This window comes from Arvicanthis niloticus, chromosome 26 (genome assembly GCF_011762505.2).
Source record: "Arvicanthis niloticus isolate mArvNil1 chromosome 26, mArvNil1.pat.X, whole genome shotgun sequence".
Lineage (NCBI taxonomy): Eukaryota > Metazoa > Chordata > Mammalia > Rodentia > Muridae > Arvicanthis > Arvicanthis niloticus.
Window position 1 is genome coordinate 5670713 of NC_133434.1, and position 11852 is coordinate 5682564.

Here is an 11852-nt window from a genome sequence, read left to right on the forward strand (position 1 = left end):
CTTCACTGCGGGGGGGCCCTGGGCGTGTCTCCTAGGTGATCCTACATCCTGTCAAGATGGTACTATTAACCATCAGAGGTAACAGAGTTGAAGATCAGTCTTTTACAAAAGTCAACACCTGGAAGCTGGAGAGACGGCTCAGTGGTTAAGAGCACTGACTGCTCTTCCAGAGCACCTCGGTTCAATTCCCAGCACCCAAATGGCAGTTCGCACCTGTCTATAACTCCAGTTCCAGGGGATCCAACACCCTCACACAGGCATACATATAGGCAAAAACACCAATGCACATACAATTTAAAAAGAATAAATTATTTTTTTTTTAAAAATTCAACACCTGGTAGCTTGTACTTTCTTTCAGGCAATGAGAATATAGAACCAACACAGAATGCTTCCACTTTTCCTATCAACAGCCAAAGGTTTATATTTCTTGGGTTATTTTGTCTTCACAAAATTATACCAGTGAGATAGGAAGGGGACAGTGAGCAGGAAGTAAAGTAAGTAAAAATTTTAAAAATTTATACCAGTGAGAAAAGGCAGAAAGAACAGCAATCTTGGGTGGAGCAACAGCTCAGCTGCTAAGCCGGACTGTTCTTCGCCCTTCCCTGAGCCCTTTTAAGAGGCTAACACAGAAGGGTAAAGGAACGCTCCATAAAACCAGAGAGGAAAACTACACCTCCTCGTTGGATCCTGTCTGGAGTCACAGATGAAGGGAAAAAAAAAAAGACTGACTGTTCTTGGAGAGGTCCTGAGTTCAATTCCCAGCAACCATAGCAACCATACAGTGGCTCACAACTATCTGTAATGGGATCTGATGCCCTCTTCTGGTGTGTCTGAAAATAACTACAGTGCACTCATATAAATAAAATAAATTTTAAAAAAAGAACAGCAATCTGCTAAAAGAATAAGCCATGTTTTTAAAAGCTGTTTTTAATTTTTTCATCATTCCAACTCCAAGGAGAAGCAGACAGAGACTCACACAACACAGCAGCCATCGACAGGATGAGAAGCTTTAGAAGTGTGTCCTGCTTCTCATAGGACAATCGCAAAAATCCAAGCTTAGTCATCTTGACATCAAATGGGTAGCAACTGACGATATTCAAATACCTAAAATGGAAAAAGTCAAGACTGTAAGATATTGAATACCCTAAACTTACTTAAATTAGCTTTCATCTTTTATGATGGTTAAGAATCACAACGTATTTATGAGCTACAAAAACACCATAGAGGTGACCCAACTTGGGACTACAGACTGATGTACAGGCAAGGAAGCAAGCATTATTCAGTCTATATGACAAATCGAAAAAGGTAGGACCAGGCTTGGGGGCTCATGCCTTTAATCCCGATAATCAGAAGGCAGAGGCAGACCAGTCTGATCTACAAAGCACATGCTAGGCCAGTCAGGGTTACCTAGTAACCTAGCTATGCTGCCTTCCCAGCCAAAAATAAAAGACCAAAAAGAGTAATCAAAACATACCACTCGGCACACGTCTATAATCCCAGGCACTCAAGAGACTGGGGCATAAGAATCAAAGGCTCCAGACTAGACTAGCCAATTTAGTAAGAGCCTGGTCTCAAAATAAAGTTCTTTGAAAGGGCTGCCCATGTAAATTCAACAACAGAGTATTTGCCTAAAAGGCAAAAAGGCCCTGGTTCCACCTTCAGTACCACAACTATTCCACCCATAGTTCTGTTTCCTACTTGCACACCTCCCGAGTACAAACGGCAAAAGTAAGACACAAACAGATCAGACAGAAACAGAAGTGGAGGAGAAGAGAGGACGCGAAAATAAAGAGATGGAAAAACCAAACAAAGGTACTTGTTAAAGGGGAAAAAGAAAGCAATCGTGAAAATGTAAGAGTGGGCGTGGGAGGAGAATGGACAAGCCTGGTACACTAGCCCATGTCTAGATTCCCAACACTTGGTGACACTGAGGAAGAGAATCTTTGTACTGTTGAGTTCAACATGGATACAGAGTTAAGTTCTACATCAGTTTCGGTTAAGGTGAGACCTTGCCACAGAAAAAGTTAAGGGGGTGGGGCTGAGGGTGGGAGAAAAGAGAGGGAGGTAATTTGGGCAGGAAGGTAAAGCGGAGGGAGGGAAGGTGGAAATGAACATTACTTACAGAAGTGAAAGTAGAAATCATGGCTGATTGGACATAATTTCCAGCCCTAAACTCAACTGATTGGCTAGAAGCTTGCTTTTTTTTTTTTTTTTTTTTTTTTTTTTTTTTTTTTTTTTTTTTTTTTTTTTTTTTTTTTTTTTTTTTTTGGTTTTTCCGAGACACGGGTTCTTTGAAGTCACACTGCGAAGTCTAACACCTTTCCTTTAACTAACCGTACCAAAAGAGCAGTTTGGCTCGGTGTGTTTAATTATAATTCCAAAGGGAAGGCTTATCAAACGCACTAATTGCGGGAAGTGAACAACTCAGTCCCATCTCTTGGGTCTGTGGCTATCCCCCCCGGAGATAGGTGCCATGGAAACTAAACACCACCGAGCTGATAAGATCCACACACCTCAAAGGCAGCCAGAGTGCTAAAACCTGGACTTGAAAACCGAGTAAAGGCGGCTAGTAACTTAAAGCTGAATACCGCGAGTTCTCACCCCGTTCTTGTTAAGTAATCTCCACACACCGATAGGGTATAGAAAGGGGGGAAAAAACCGCTTTTCTTATCTGCTCATCATCTGTCTGCTTCTCAGCTGTGTCTGCAAGCCTTGACAGCCAGCCTAACCCTAGCTCTAAACCCCAGGGCTGCAGCCTCGGTGGTTTGCCCACATAACGTTTCCACGTCCTCTTGCGCACCCTCATGCCCCCGACCCCACCACCTCAGCACACTCCTTCCAAGCTAGTCCCGGGATCGTGTGTCCCACGCCCTCATGTCCAAGAGTGCATTGCTCTGCCAAGACCCTTCCTCCGATCGTCCGGTGCCCCAGTGCCTGGACGTCCCCACCTCACACCCCACGCCCCCTCCTCCGCCAGGCCGCAGGAAGGCTCTGCTCCCCACCTTTACAGGCCTGCCTCCAGCACCTCGTCCGGGCCCGCCAACACCCCGCGCGGCACCTGCCGCTAATCCTCTAAGCGCTACCCCAGAGCCTTCTCACCCCACGAATGCGCCTCAGGAACCCACTCTGCTCCCCCTGCCATCCGTTCAGTAGCGCACCCGACCCTGACAGCAGCCAAGGCCCGCCTCCCTGCCGGCTCCGCATTGGCTGGCCTCGGTCAATATACACTTCAGGGGACCGACAGGATAACGGTTCTGTCTGTCATTCCGAGGGCGTGGGTCAAGCCTAGAGCCCTTCTTTTGAGTGGGCAATGTGGCTGTCATTCAACCCGTTGAGGGGCGTGACTATGGGTTCCCACCGAACTGTGATAGGCCGGCGAAGGGGGACGCGAAACGCGCGGAAAGAGCTTGCTCTGGAAAGTTTGGTTGAGAGCCGAGCAGTGACGTGTCGGTCTGCGGACCAGGAAGGAGCGGCGATAGGAAGGAGTGGACACTGTATCCCGGTCACATGAGCAGAAGCGGAAATACGTAGAGAAAGCGGCGGTCGTACCACGTCCTGAAAAGTTGGGAATCCAGAACCATCTGGGTTTTTTTTTTTTTTTTTTTTTTTTGAAAGGTAGAAATGGACCGTTACCTAGTAAACGTTTTAAAGGAGAAGACATGTAATGAAAACTCTCAGCCTCCATGGCTCACACGGACCCACCTTGTGTAAGATGTGTCAACTAATAAGCCCGAGAATTGTTTCTAACTAATGTCTCCAGTAGTCAAGGGACCCCTGACAAAGTTCACCAAAGCATTTCACTTTTTTCCAAGTCTGGCTTTGTGAAAGTGCCCAAGATGCCTTAAAAGGCTGTCAGAACAGCCTGTGTTGGGCTGAGCCAGCAGTGGCTTACAGAAATTATTATCCCAAGACCCGCAGCCGCTAGCTCCAGGCAATCGGGAAGCAGCCTTGCTTTTTCAGTTTGGCCCCCTGCGAGGGTGACCTCTCTCTCCTCCCGGACCCTCCGAGGACGTTACTGAGAGCAGGCACAGGACGGGGTTTCAGCTGCCAAACGACCATCTTTCGGATATATACATATACATTATATATATAGACACGGATGTGCGTATTCGAAAACGTCCGTGACTTACAAGCCTCAAACCAAAGGCTACACTCAAGATTAGTCCATCCAGATACCATTCACATTTAGGGCCAGTGACGCTGGCTTCTCTTTTACTCTCCGATGAAGGGAACCACCAACCGTTGAAATCAGTGTTTTACAATAATGTATTTCCTCAGAATTCTCATGACGACTTTTTTACACCAGGACCTAACTCAATAGCTCTCCGCTTTTGTTTTTATAGTAAATATTGCATGCAGTTTTATTTTAGCAAGAATAACGGTAAGGCACACACTTGTGATGTCAGCGCTCCCAGAGGCTGAGGCAGGAGCTAATTCCAGGCATGAGGATGTTACATACATTCAAACTTCTGTGACTTCAAAACATCGCTTAATTTTTTTATATAGAAAATTATCTCTCACAGCTCTAGGGTCTTTGAAACAAAAGATTACAGTGCCTGAATCTAGGCAAGACTTTTACCATGCCATTATAGGGTAGGATATCACCTCAGAATTTTTATTTTTGACAAAAAAAAAAAAAAAAAAAAAAGCTAGGGTCAGGGCTAGGGCCTAATAGGTAAAGACAGTTGCCCCCTTACAATCTACAATCTTAAGTTTGATTCCCCAGAACCCACCTAAAGGTGGCAGAAGAGAACTGACCCCACAAACTTGTCCACACCTCCAGTGTGGCATGTATGTGTATACTTGAGACAGACAGACAGACAGACAGACAGATAGATATCACTTTAAAGAATATTAAAAGGGTGTTCCTTCCTTGAAGTCCCTCCCACTCAAGACTTTTCCCTTTTCCATAGTCTACATTCACCCTGAAGGAGAATTTAAAAAGATTGTTGAGGGGAAACAAATATGAAGGTTATTGCAAGCTTTCTCTCTTTTTAACTGAACATGTTTCTAAAAGACACTACCTTTAGGTTTCTAAGTGATAAAGTCATTGTTTTTAGGAGTAATATTCCTATCAATAGAAGGAGACTGGGGGGCGGGGCGGGGGGGCGGGTTGCTGGAGAGATGGCTCAGAGTTAAACACTGTCTGTTCTTCCAGATGTCCCGAGTTCAATTCCCATATGGTGGCTCACAACCATCTATAATAAGGTCTGGTGCCCTCTTCTGGCCTTCAGGCAGAATGACGTATATGTAATAAATCTTAAATAAGGAGAGTGGCCACGGTGGCATGGTGGGGTACAGAGACAGGAAGATTGCTATGAGTTGCAGACCATGTGATCTACACTGAGAGATCTAGGTCAGTGAGAACCACAGTGAGACATTGTCCCTTCTCAAAAACAAAACAAGAGAAGAGAGCAAGATGAATTTTTGATAGCAGACTAGCTAATTATATATTTTGTTTTGGTTTGGTTTGGTTTGTTTGAGACAGGGTTTCTCTGTGTAGCCCTGGCTGTCCTGGAGCTAAGTATAATTATAGCTAATCTGTAAGTGTCAGAGAAGATATTTACAAAAGATATGCACAAAATTGTATTGCACATCAACTTAGAAAAGGAAAATGCAGTAAATCAGCCCACAGATTACAAATGAATTCAGTTTTGAGTTGGTGGTTTTAGAAAGCGATGATTTTACTATTGTATCAGTTACTAAGGTGCTTACCAGCACTATTGGCGGTGGCCTAGATAGGGAATTGGCTTCACTGTCTACCAACAGATAAATAGGCAAAAAAGCACACACGTGTATACTGTGCTGGGTAGTTTTATGCCGATTTGACCTAAGCTAAAGTCATCTGAAAGGAAGGAACCCTTACTGATGTCTCAGTAAGATCAGGCAGTAGGCAAGCCTGTAGTACATTTCCCTACTTAGTGATTGATGTGGGTGGCCCTAGCCCAATGGGCGTGGTGCCACCCCTGGGCTGGTGGTCCTGGGTTCTATAAGAAAGCAGACTGAGCAAAGCAATAGGGAGAAAGCCAGTAAGCAGCATCCCACCATCGCCTCTGTATCAGCTCCTGCCTCCAGGTTCTTGCCTTGTTTGAGTTCCTGTCCTGACTTCATTTCAGTGACGAGGAAGCATAAGCCTAATAAACCCTTGCCTCCCCACGTTGCTTTGGTCATGGTGTTTCATCACGGCAACAGTAACCCTACAGAGGACATACATAACGGGGCATTATACATGTGAAGTCCTATCGTTGGCAGGAGGATTAATACAAGTGGATGGCATCGTGTTAAGTAAGTCATCACAAAACAGTGATACTCAGAAGCACGTGTTCCTGCAGGCCAGAAGAGGGCCTCCACACCTCATTGTAGATGGTTGTGAGCCACCAAGTGGTTGCTGGGAATTGAACTCAGGACCTCTAGAAGAGCAGACAGTGTGCTTAATCTCTGAGCCATCTCTCCAGCCCTACCCACACCTTCACATAGTAAGGCAGTTACAGAACAGTGAGCATTGCATGTACTTTCCAATGTGATCAATTTAAAAGTGGGGGCAGTGGTACTGAAGAGATGGCTTGTCCGTTAAGGTGTGTCTGGCTTTCAGCTACTTGTGAACTTCAGCTACATGGGATCTGATAGCCACTGAGGGCACCTTCACTTGAGGAAGGGCACATACCCCCACACAAACACATGCACAAAATAATTAGTACTTCTTTGTTCTGTAAGGATGAGAGAATATATTCTGTGGACAGTGTACATATATATGGAGATATCAGAGTGAATCCCATAAATTCATATAACTAATATGTATAATAAGAATTAAAATATGATATAAACTAAAAATTCATGTTTTGTAGGAGTTAAGACTTTCAAATAGAGCTGTGAATCTTTCCTGAAGTGTACATTTACACTTCTAATTTTAAAAAATAATTCACTGTGTATAAGTATCTCTGATGACACTTATATGTAGAGGCCAGAGGACAACTTGAGGAGGAATCATGCAAGGATCAAACTCAGGTTTTCAGGCTTGCTCGTATTTGCTGAGCCATCTTGTTGGCCCTCACCTTTCTGTCCATTTTAATTTTTGTTACTATGACAAAATAAATAACATGGTTAACAAGGGAAATTAAGTTAATTTAATTAATTTTTACATGGTTAATTAAGGAAAAAAAAGATAGGGCTGGAAAGATGGCTCATTGATTAAGAACACTGACTGCTCTGCCAGAGGACCCAGGTTCAATTCCCAGCACCCACATACTGACTCACAACTGTCTGTAACTCCAGTTCCACGGGACTGGGCACCTTCTCATAGACGTACATGTATGCAAAATACCAATGCACATAAAAATACTTTTAAAAAAAAAAAGAGAAGAAATGAGCTCCTGACTTAGCACTGTTATTTTGGTCCACGATGGTGGACATATCATGGAAGGAGTGTAACACTTGATGGCAGCTGAGAAAGGACAAGAGAGACTGAGGCTCTAACATCCCCTTCAAGGGCAAACTCCCAGTGAGCCAACCAACTTCCATTGGGTCCTGCCTAACAGTGTCATGGGCTGGGAACTAAACTTTCAATATTTATGTTGAAAATATGTACGTATATCTTTGGGGAATAGTTAGCATTCAAATTTCAAAGGCCTTAGGTTGTATGGGGCCCTTCCTACATTTGATCCCCAGAACTGGAGAGAAAGAAAGAGAGAAAGAAAGAGCATTGATTAAAAGAGGTACAGGGCCCCCAGCGTGTCTGTCTCTGTAAGAAAACTTGCTGTGAAAGCTCAGTGACCTGAGTTCAGATTCTGAGAGGCTCAGCTACACACAAAACCCAGGGTTTCAGTGGCCCATATCTGTTATCCCAGAGTTCCTCTGTAAAATGGGAGGTGGGAGATAAGGCAGGAGAATGGTCCAAAACTCAAAATCCAGCTAGCCACAGAGTACACATCAAAGCAGAAGAAGCAAGACAGACCCAGCCCCAGACAAGGTAGAAGGAAAAAACTAACTCCTGCAGATTGTCCTATCTTTTTGCTTGTTTGCTTGTTTGTTCGTTTGCTTTTCGAGACAGGGTTTCTCTGTGTAGTCCTGGCTGTCCTGGAACTCACTCTGTAGACCAGGCTGGCCTCGAACTCAGAAATCCGCCTGCCTCTGCCTCCCAAGCTCTGGGATTAAAGGTGTGTGCCACCACTGCCCAACATGTCCTATCTTTCAGATGCTGGCAATAACAGGTGTGTACACATACACACACCTTCAAACTTCTGTGCCTCTGTATATATCTGTTCTCTTCTGGAAAATTAGTCATAGAACCCACTTCTCTAACTGTGTTTTCAAGATATATTATTGAGGTTACCCTTATTTTATGGGTTTGAAGTAAGTTTGTTTGTTTGGAAAATTTATAATATTTAGAAGATTGTTTTTTTTTTTAAGATTTTATTTGTATGTGTATGAGTGCCAGAGGATGGGTTGGATTCCTTGAACTGGAGTTACAGATGGTTATAAGCCATAGATGTGTGTGGTAGGAACTGAACCAGGGTCCTCTACAGAAGCAGCAAGAGATCATAACACCTGAGCTATTTCTCTGGTCCAGTTTTGGTCTTTCTGTGACAGTTTAATATAGTTGGAGTTGTTGTAGAACCCAATGTGTAGTTGAGAATGACCTTGAATTCTTGATCCTCCAGCTTCTACATCCCAAGTGCTGGGATGACATGTGTGTTCCACCTCAACTGCTGACATGCTTACAGATTCCACTGATGTTTTGAGTATTTTGTTTTAATAAGATGGCTACTTCTTGGAATTTTTTTCTTATTTTATTGATTCTTTTTCAGCTATGCTAAATTTGGGAAGCAAAAAAATACAAGGAAAAAAAGAACAGCACCTTTACATGTTTGTAAATGCCTATATTTTGTTCCTAATAGCATACATTTAGAACTTTAGAAACACAGAAGGTGAAGGAAAGAGACCCAAGAATTTGGGGATGGATAGAGATGGCTCAGCAGGTAAGAGCACTGACTGCTGCTCTTCCAGAGATCCTGAGTTCAATTTCCAGCAACCACATGGTGGCTCATAACCATCTGTAATGGGATCGATGCCCTCTTCTGGTGTGTCTGAAGACAGTGTACTCACATACATAAAATAAATAAATAAATCTTTTTAAAAGGGGAGAGGCAGGGGAGAAGAAGCAGGAATTTAAGGCTACTGAAAGAAGATCTAGGCTGAGCCACATGATGTGATCTAAAAAAAAAAAAAAGCAAAAGGATGGGGAAGGGAGACGATGAATACTATCAAATGTGTTGTATGAATGTATGAAACTGTAAATTCAAAATATTTTCAAAGAGCACCCACAAAACACACAGTTTAGGAATGAAGTGAGTGCCTCCCTCCTTCTTTCCCTCCCTCATTCCCTCTCCCCCACTTCCTTTCTTCCCTCCCTCTCTCCCATAACAGAGTATTTTCCAGGCATTGAGCTTTTATCTTTCAATTATCCGACGTGCTCTTGAAAAGCCTGGTAACCGACTGAGTCACCCTCAGCCACCTTGTATATTTTCTTCCATTTCTTCTACTTTACAGCCCTTTTGGTCTGACCTCACGTGCTAATTTTTGAACTTGTCATAATTTAGCACATTTCCATTTTTCTGCTGTCATTTTCTGAAGTGTTTAAAAACATAAAGTTAGATCTCTTATTTCTTGGATACTCCAAATCTTTCAACTTTTTCCATGTTTGGTTGGTTGGTTGGGTTTTGTTTTGGGGTACTGTTTGGTTGCTTGCTTGTTTTTGCTTTTCTTGAGTTGGGGGGGGGGGGGCGGGTTCAAGACAAGGTATCTCTGTGTAGCTCTGATTGTCCTGGAGCTTGCTCTGTAGATCAGGCTGGCCTTGAACTCAGATTCACCTTCCTTTGCCTCCTGAGTGCTGGAATTAAAGGTGTGCACCACCACTGCCCAGCTTATCTTTTTATATGAAAATGTCCCCACTTTTATTGTGACACCAATTTAACCTCAATATTACTTTTAAAACGTCTTTATCATCATAATTACCATTGTGTCTGTGTGTGTGTGTGTGTGTGTGTGTACACTTGAGTACAGGTGCCTATACAGTCTAGAAAAGGGTGTCGATCCCCTAGAGCTGAAGTTACACGTGGTTTTGAGCCCTAACAAGAGTGTTAGAATCCAAACTGGGGTTTCTGCAAGGACAGTGTGTGCTCTTAAGCGATAGCCATCTCTCCCTCAGTACCACTTTTGTTGTTGGTTGCGATATCCTCTCACTTTGTAGCTCTGGCTGGCCTGGAACTCAACTATGTCCATCTAGAATTCAGAGATCCACCTGCCCTTGCTTTTTTAAATCTTGAGATTAATCACATGCACCACCATGCCACAACAGCTTTAATTTCTTACATTTCTATTTCTTTTTCATATCTAACTACTTATACTTGGTGGATATAGTAACTTCACAAATTTCTGTAAAAACAGTAGAGTTTACCTTTTTTTCCTCTCTCTCCCCCCTTAAGGACAGGGTCCTGAAATGTCACCCTCAGTGTCCTGGAACTTGTTACATAGACCAGGTTGGCCTTGAAATTGTAGTAATCTACCCACTTCTCCTCTTGAGTTCTGGATAGACATGGATCACCACAGCCAGTTTACAACTTTTGTTTTTAGAATCAATCAGGCCACGTGTCCTGCTGTTCATTTGCAAGACCCACTCAATGAAGTATCTGGCCCAGGAGGGCAGTAATCTTACTTGGCTTACCGATACTTTGCAAATATCTGACAGAAAGTGCTCAAGTGCTTCTTACAGTCATGTCATCTTTCTCCCACCTAATTGATACTTGTCTGTAGATTCACCTAAGGGCCAGGCAAGCATATTTCACTGATGTATTGTTCTCAATGTTAGAAGGTTCTGACACTGACCTCAGATCAACTTCATTTGTTTTCTGCTGATCACAGATTGTATTAGTGAGGAGTGAGTAGACTTTCACCCCATGGAGGAACTGATAATGGGGTAGCCAAACAATCTCAGTGATAAAGGTTAATATGAAACTAGAGCTGGATGTAGTCCCGCTGCAACCAGAAAGTAATGTGTAAGCTTAGCTGGCAGAAATGGCTAAACAGTGATCCGATCACCATCGCTTCCCATGTTTCCTCCACAGACACCATCTAAGGGGGCTCACAAACTGCTAGCACGAAGCTGCCCACTTCTGAGTTTTTGACACAGGTCTCACTCTTCCAAATGCTAGGGTTATAGATAAGAGTTACCAAGCTCACTTCCCACTTGTGAATTTATTCCAGGTTGTCACAATCCCTTTTAGACCCTGTTAGTCTCTATCAAGGGCAGATCAGTTAACAGAAATGACTGCACAGTCTGTCTTTCCTGCATTACTTGTAGAACTAGAGATATCTAACATACAACGTTCAATCCTGTTATGTAAAATAACAGGACCAGGAGGCACCTGAAGCACCTACTTTCTAACTCTTCAAAAGTTGCTACAGTAGGCTTTGCATATGGCTAATTATAGAGCCCTTGCCTAGCATAAAAAATGTCCTATGTCTAATCTCTAGGACCCTGAGAAAGCTCCTATAACAGACATCTAGACTATAAGAGGAAAAATTAAAACAATTGTACTACAGACTGGAGAGATTCACCAAGTAAGGTTTCTTCAGAGGACCCAAGTTCAATTCACAGCAGCCAAGAAATGGTTTATAACTGACTGTAATTCCCTTTTCTGGGCTCTGCAGTCACCCAGACATTTGTGACATTCACACACACATAAATCTTCAAAAGTGGGTGGATTAGTGTTTTGAGTCATCACATTTGCTTACCCAGGTTGTGGTGTCTATTTTTCTCTATCTCCATGATTTTATATATTCTGGTGCATGAGAAC

The 11852-nt window shown here is 43.2% G+C and overlaps 1 protein-coding gene and 1 non-coding gene across 3 annotated transcripts in view; one reads left to right on the top strand and one right to left on the bottom strand.

Moving 5' to 3' along the window:
* Stt3a (STT3 oligosaccharyltransferase complex catalytic subunit A) overlaps window positions 1-3263 on the bottom strand; it is a 31995-nt gene extending 28732 nt beyond the window's left edge. The window contains exons 1-2 of one of the 2 annotated variants that reach the window (XM_076924644.1): window positions 3100-3263; window positions 977-1104 (exon numbers count right to left, since the gene is read on the bottom strand). In XM_076924644.1, the coding sequence (XP_076780759.1) occupies window positions 977-1064 (88 nt within the window). In that variant the 5' untranslated portion in view covers window positions 1065-1104; window positions 3100-3263. Of the gene's footprint in view, window positions 1-976; window positions 1105-3002 lie in introns of both variants that reach the window. The other variant, XM_076924645.1, reaches the window with a different exon arrangement.
* Window positions 605-705, top strand: LOC143439508 (small nucleolar RNA SNORA26). Its single transcript, XR_013107729.1, has one exon. It is a non-coding gene; the product is annotated as a small nucleolar RNA SNORA26 (small nucleolar RNA).
* Window positions 3264-11852: the final 8589 nt, after the last annotated feature.